Consider the following 7,789-nt stretch of genomic DNA (forward strand, 5'->3'; position numbering starts at 1 on the left):
GTTTTGAACATGCCACGTGGAAAGTCAAAGTTAAAGTGTTGCCGAAAAAGGAAAGGGGTCATTTTTTTTTTTGAAACAAACAAAAAGTAAATAGTGACATTCTTTTTGAAACGAAGGGAGTATCATGTGTTTGTAGTTTGCTTTTTCGGTGAATTCTGTGATACATTTTATTATTGTGTCTTCGATATATATAGAAATACTTCTATTTGTTTTGGTTTTAATATTGAAAGTATTTATTAAAAAGTTGATTTCTATCTTCCACAACAATAAAAACAATCATGATATCAAATTTATTTCTATTTACGATGACTATTATCATAATGTTACATTCTAAATATTGAAAGTATTTATTAAAATGTTGATTTCTAACTCAACAAAAAATAAAAACAATCATGAAAGTAATTTTATTTCTAAATGAAATAAAAATTTACATAATGTTATATTCTAAATTACATTAATAATTTTTTGATACTACACTCTAAATATCATGCAGTAAAAGAAACATTTGAATCTTACCCTCACAAAATAAACATTATACTTTTTTTTTCAAGTTATTATTTTTTAAAAAAAAATTTCTTCCTCTCTATTTCTCAAGTCCTCATCTATTGACATTTTCATTTTTTTTAACTACCCCTAATATATATATATTAGGGGTACACATAAATAACTTTTATAACGAATAACTCTAAATGACAAAGTTGAAAGATCCTGAATTCAAATTGCATTAGGATACATATTTGTTAATCCTTTTTCATATAAAAAAATGAGAAAAGGGTTTGAAATATATCCAGGCTTTGATCAAAATTGTTGTAACAATACCGAACTTTGAAAATGGCATTTTATCCCATGCATTATTTAATATTGTATTTTAGAGGTATATATGTGTGCACTGGACATCATACATATTACATCATTATAAATAGTAGTGACCTTTAAAATACACAATTAAGTAAGGCCTAACCCATCAGTAGCCACTTAAAATCAACATCAATTTTCACTTAGACACTTCAAATAGGTCTTATTCATTTTAAACACATTTAGTAGGGGGACATTGTGTCATATTGACACGTTTTTGACAACCAGCCAAATATATAGGATGTGTATATTACACTCGCTAATCACGTATCAAAGTAGCGAATTAAATAATGACATGTGACATATATATAAAAAAATTATCAAAAAAATACATTATGAATAAAAAATAATTTAAAAACTATTGAATTAATTTACTTTAAAAATTACCTTTCAATAAACAAAAGAAGGAAAAAGAATAAAATCTACAGGTCATTAATTTTCTCCTCCACCATTTCCATCCTTCACCATTTCCACATCTCCTCCTCCTCTAACCACAATTACTTTGATGATCATCTTCTTCAATTTGAAGATTATCACTACTATCATCTTTTTCTTCAAATCTATATAACCAATTTGAGTCATAAGCAACTACTCATAATCTAATTATCATACTATTACGATCCCTTCAATCCTTCAAATTCATCTTTTTTTTTCTTCAATCACCTTCATTATTGAAACTGCTCGTTTTGAAAGTTTCAAAGTACGCCAAAAAAAATTTATCCACGATAAAATCAGATCTATGAATTTACTTGAAATGGGTTCATCAAAATAGAATTTGTTAAAAGTTTTGATAAGTAGAAAATTAGTATTTCAGAAATTGAATCTGAAAAACTTAAATAGAGAGAGGTGAAAATAGACCAACAAACATTTGAAGGATTCGGAAAACTTTCCGGCAATGAAACTATGAAAAAAATGGGTGGAAAAATTTGATATCATGAAGAAGATATATGCTCTAGACATAATTTGTTGATCCTTTCTTAAATTATTTTTGTTGACATATATAATTAATTTAATTTTTCACAGCAAGAAATGACAAAAAGAGAGGAGAAAGTTGAATATACAATGGTGGCAAAGCGATGATATATGGTGGAGGAAGTGTGGGAAAGAGAGAGAAGAAAGAAAAAGGAATAAAAAAGTTTAAAAATCATATAATTATGCCTTTCACGCGCTCAAAGTAAGTATAAAACATAATATGTCTACTCAGCAAAAGGTGTCAAAATGACATAATAGGATCCTACTTATAGTATCTAAAATGAACATCGTCTAATTGAATTACATATGTGAAAGTTGATATTAATTTTAAGGGGCAACCGATGGATTTGACCATTAAGTAATGAAGGGGTAAAAGATGTTTCATAAAGTTCGAGTTTGTTTGGATTGACTTTTGGCTTATGACTTATAAGCTAAATACCATAAGTTAAGATTTCTAACTTATGACTTCTTTTTGTTATTTTGACTTTAAAATAGGTGCTTATATGCACTTTTTAACTTTATCCAAACACTTCAAAAATGCTTAATAACTATTTTAGCTTAAAAATCCATAAAATAAGTCAATCCAAATGGACACTTAATATTGTAACAATAATTTCAATTAAAATTAATGTACTATTCAGATTAATGAGTAGGAGAGAAAACACAAGTGTGTCAAGTTATAAGAAGTAGAGAAAGAAAAGAGGTTGGTGGGCGATAGCATCGAACCGTTAGAAGCAGAAAGAGTCCTTCCTCTCCTCTACCCATTTTTTTAACCCCAAAATTAAACGAAACCCAAAAATCCCAAGTTAAATCTCTAATGTTTCTGTGATTTCCCCCCCTCTTTTAGATCTCTTCTTACTTGCGGATTATCGAACATACTGCCCAAATATAACCATAGGTTTTACTCAGATGTTTGGGTTGGAGTTGGACTAAAGGAAGATCAAAGCAAGACATGAATTGGGTTTTTTTCCCTTTTTCTTTACGTTTTGAGGTTGTTTTAGGGTTTTGATATGGCTACTGCAGAAGCTTTATATTTGATTCCTGCTGCTGTTCTGCGTAATCTATCTGATAAGTTGTACGAGAAGCGGAAAAATGCCGCACTTGAGGTACTTTTATTACTTTTTGCTCTGCTTTTACAACTTTTTTTGTTTGGATCTTGAGTCCATGTATGTTTCTCTAGTTGGAAGGGATAGTGAAGCAATTGGCAGTAGCTGGTGATCATGACAAGATCACTGCAGTCATCAATTTGTTGACCAACGAGTATACATATTCCCCGCAGGCTAATCACCGCAAAGTGAGCTTTTTTTTTCTTCTTTTAATATTTTCTGGTCAGCATTCTATTTTGACTTTTATTTGTTTAATATGGGTTTAGGGAGGGTTGATAGGATTGGCTGCTGTAACTGTTGGTTTGACTTCAGAAGCAGCTCAACATCTTGAGGTAAGGCATTGTCATGTTTAGTTTTGAGTTTTGAAAATCTTTATTAAAGAGATCAGTAGTAGGGAGGTTAGTGGTTCCTCTGTTACTTTGAGGTGTTACTAGAGAATGATTAATTAATTTGATAACTATCATGTCTAGGTCAGCTTGCTACCACCTAATTCTTTCTAACAATATTAAACAGATGAAAATAAATCACTTGGTCTGTATTTCCTTGTTGGGATATTCTGGTCTCGCATTCCAGCCTCATTAAAGCTAGTCACATCTTTGGGTGCAAAAGAATGATTATTGTGTTTTGTGATTCCCATGTTTTTTTTGAACTGGTAACTTTATTGTGATTCCCATATTGATTGGATGTGAACACGTCTTAGCTTCTTAACTAATGTAGAAATTGATAAGTACGTAGAGTAAGCATGAAGATTTGACATGTATATGTAATTTCTGTATTGCAACCAAGCATAATTGAGATTGTGCATCAGAAAAGAGAGAGAGATCAAAAAGTAGTAAAGGAGACGAAAAAAATTTCAATAATAAGAAATAATTAATTCTTGATTACGAATGACATGATTAAAGAGTTTGGTGCTTCATTTAACCTAGCTAGAATTTGTTGTTTCAACACAATATCACTATTGCTTGTTCCAAACCTTCTCCAGAATGGTAAAAACTACAATTGTAGGCAATGCTTTTTTTTCTTTTTGCATCAATTCCTTTGATTTTACGAAAACCGTGCTTTAACAATTTGTGCTAGCTTTTGATAATTGTATGTTAGCTTTATTGTTTCTGCTGGTCATAAACCATGAAAAATTTGCTTTGTGGAGTGTAAAGAATTCTAGTGCTTAGCTTGTAGATATAGCTTAGGTATTGTGTAGATTTTTATGGATATATTGTTTGGTTAACTTTCTTCTTTCCCTTTCAGATATTTAATTTTTATGCATGTAATTTTCTTCATATATATTTAGTACTACAAAGTATTTTGATGCTTACTTGGCTTACAAGCACTTCTACAAAGACATTGCTTTGATTTAGGGGTGACAAGCTAGTTCAAACCCATTCAACCTGCCCAGCAATTCACGGTTGGGCATGGAATGATTTTTTTTGATGGGTTTATTTGGTCAAAACCCATCTTGATCCATAGCATATGATAGCCCAAACTCAACTCATCAAATGCCCAAACTCAACTTGTGAGATTACCCATCCGCAACCGTAATCTAGACAAAATGAAAACACAGGGTGAAACTTTCAAGTTTTCAACCCATCTCTCAGCTTTGAACTTCTCGTATTTACTTTTTAGGATCATGAAAAACTTTTGTGTTTGTATATTTATTGTCTAATTAATTTTTAAATTGATAGTCTATTTTTTGTTACTTCTATTCATTCTTGATTTTGGTCCTTTGTATACTTTTCCATTGACCTTATACGTCTTCATCTTTCTTTGTTGAACATTTCTTTCTTTATAATGGTCTTACTAAAAATGTACATACTACATACTATCCTATATTAGATTCAACTTTTGATTCTGTTATGGATCCTTATGAATATTCTAGAATATATGTAAATATATTCAATGACTTAATTTAGTCCTACTGTAATTAGGTATTGATTTCCTTCCCTTTTTAGGACATGTAAACATAGTTATTTAAATCTTAATAGCTTGAGGGAATAATCAATCAGAATTTTCTCTGAACTCTCTTCTTTCTCACATGGTATCAGAGCGTTTAGTGAGAAAACAAATTAAAAATAAGAAAATAGAATTTTCGAGCACCTTTTCAGCACCACCACTGTTTGAGGTTTTGATACTATCTAGGGGTGTTGTGCATATACCGATACCACTAGTGAGATCAGAATCCTCGTGCAACCTCAACCTGAGAAATTCTACTACTATAGGGTCACTCATGCGCCACCACTAGTTCCAGATCTCCGACGCCATACACTTCACTCATGCCACTTTCCATCCCTTTTTCAGCAATCTTTTTTCATATGTGGCTCTTCAAGCTGAATATATACATTTTGATTCCATTACTTTTCAACAACTTCCTCTATTTTCAGCAAGAATTTCTAGATTACGCTGTTTGTTCTTCAACTTTTTTTCTTAGTTCAAAATGAGTTTTGTTTTCGACACTAGCATTCTTAAAACATCTTCATTGCCATATATTTGATATTAAGTTGATTTTTACTTTGACGCATTATGTCTCTCAGATTTTATATTTTAGACATTTTTGGTGCTTAACCTATATGGTTTCCGTTTCCAACAGAATAAACCATGGTATCTCCCTAGAACCCTTGATAGGTAGTGCAAACTACTTATCTTGGTTTTCTTCTGGGCAAATATGGTGCAAGAGATACGACCCTTGTACTATTTTATGATATAATACAAAGCTACCAAGTTCAAAAAAAAAATATGGTGCAAGAGACAAGGTGTTCAAAAATCACTTAATCTACAAATCTTGATGACAAGGATAGGGGAGAACGGGAGAAGATTGATTCTCAATTATGTAGTCTATTGATTCGAAATTGATGATTATGTTTTTCCCTTACCACTTAGTTTGGGAAAAGGCTATAGAAATGACATATCTCAATTTATAATGTGATTTCTTGGCTGTCTGTCCTTTTAAAAGCAAGACTTTGATATGCCTTACCTATCTTGGACAAGTTCACATAAGTTCTCTATGAACTTAATGAACTAAAGCCTGCTACTTCAAGTGTTGATAAAAATTGGAGCAAAAAATTGGAGCAACATTAGAAGATGTTTTAAGTTGTTACACTTGTTGGACTTCCATATGACCTTGACTTAGTGTGTGATCAAATTTCGGCTACCCCATTGTCCATACTTCAGATGACCTATTTGTTTGATTATTATGACAGGATGCACCACCTATGACGAATGTTGTCTAGTCATCCAATATCATATGCAAACTCTTTATTGTAACATCTCAAATTAGAAATAGAAACGAAGGTTGTTGTATGAAATTTGGTCAAACCGTCAAGGTGTTGCTATTGTAACAAATTTGGCCATACTCGTGGTGTGCTACTCTTTAAATGGTAAATCAAAGAATGCTCATGTTGCTTAGACCGAGATCGAATCCATTAATAACCCAACCAATAAACTGTTCTCCTTGATGAGGTAGAATAATGACTTTCTTCCATATCACGGGATTAAGCAAACATCTCCACAATAGCTTCCATGTCTCAGATGGGTAATCATGTTGGTTGTATTTCATAGTCCACCATACTTGGTCATTAGGTCATAGATTCAGGTGCTTCTGATCATATTTTAGTAACAAATCTTTATTGTCTAATATTACTTATTCAGTTATTCTCGATGCCTTCTCGCTGTTACGTTATCGAATGGTTCTTAGAGACTCAGACCATGACAACTAGAGCCGGTCATGCTACTTCCTTACCTTCCTTGACTCTAATGATGTTTTTTTTGACCCTGGTTGTCCCTTTAGCCTTCGGTTAGTTAGTCGTTTGGTTAGAGCCTTAAAGAGTTTTTATCTTATTCTATATTGACTTCTTTGTTATATAATACTTCAACGGGGGAAGGATGATTGGCGTAGGACATGAGGCAGATAGACTTTACTGTCTCAATTCTTTCGGCTCCACGGTAGTTTGTTCAGTCTCCAACTCTCCAAATTTAATCCACAGACGATTGGGAGACTCAAGTTTATTCAGACTTCAAAAGATGATACCTAGCTCGTCAAAATTATCTAAATTTGACTGTGCTTAGTGTCAATTGGGGAGCAAACTACTTATCCATGCGATCTTAGTAATTGTGTAGTCTCTTTTTCATTTAGCTCATTTTGATAATTAAGGTCCTAGTAGAGTTAATTCAGGTTAGGTTTTAAGTATTTTGTTAATTTCACTTATGATCACGTAAAGTGTCAATTTTCTTAATGAAAGACCATTCTAAACTATTTTCTATATTTTAAACCATTCTCATCGAGCAAATGTTCCATTGTGCTTTTAGGGGGATGCAATAGTCACATCTTGCCATCTAATTAAACATATGCTTTCCTTTGCTATTTAAAATTAGGTCCTTCACACTATTTGGTTTAGTTAACTTTGTTCTTTTTTATCATGTCTTTGGAGGAGTACATGCTTTGTCCATATCCTCGCTCTAAGAAAAGACATATTGGCTCCTCATGCTCTTAAATGTCTGTTTTGGTTACTCGAGGGTATAATAAAGATATCAATGCTGCTCGCTTGACCTCTAGCAATTCCTTATGTCCTTTGATGTTACTTTCTTTGAGGTCGACCCCACTCCACAACTCTTCATTAGAGCATCTAGACATTTACTAGGTTATACCGATTTAGTCCGTCCCTCCACTCCATCTTCTAGATCTCTATTTGCACCTCCACCAGTTTTTTGAGAAAAGGGTGACTTCATATTCACAAAAGAACACACCCAAAACGATGAGGAAGAATCTTCACCAAAAGTATGGGAATTTCTTAAAGAGGACTTCAGGAGTAGAAGAACTTTACAAGTTACCTTCACCAGTGCTAATAACCCCCCCACCCCCACTCCCA

At 32.5% G+C, this 7,789-nt stretch overlaps 1 protein-coding gene across 2 annotated transcripts in view; it reads left to right on the plus strand.

The window, feature by feature from the left end:
- The first annotated feature begins 2,472 nt into the window (after nt 1–2,472).
- Nucleotides 2,473–7,789, plus strand: part of LOC107020681 (protein VAC14 homolog) — a 23,289-nt gene continuing 17,972 nt past the window's right edge. For both annotated transcript variants that reach the window (XM_027917139.1, XM_015221139.2), the window contains exons 1-3: nt 2,473–2,933; nt 3,008–3,121; nt 3,200–3,265. In XM_027917139.1, coding sequence (XP_027772940.1) covers nt 2,838–2,933; nt 3,008–3,121; nt 3,200–3,265 — 276 coding nt within the window. In that variant the 5' untranslated portion in view covers nt 2,473–2,837. The remainder of the gene's footprint in view (nt 2,934–3,007; nt 3,122–3,199; nt 3,266–7,789) is intronic.

The sequence above is a fragment of the Solanum pennellii genome, chromosome 5, assembly GCF_001406875.1.
Source record: "Solanum pennellii chromosome 5, SPENNV200".
Classification (NCBI taxonomy): Eukaryota; Viridiplantae; Streptophyta; class Magnoliopsida; order Solanales; family Solanaceae; genus Solanum; species Solanum pennellii.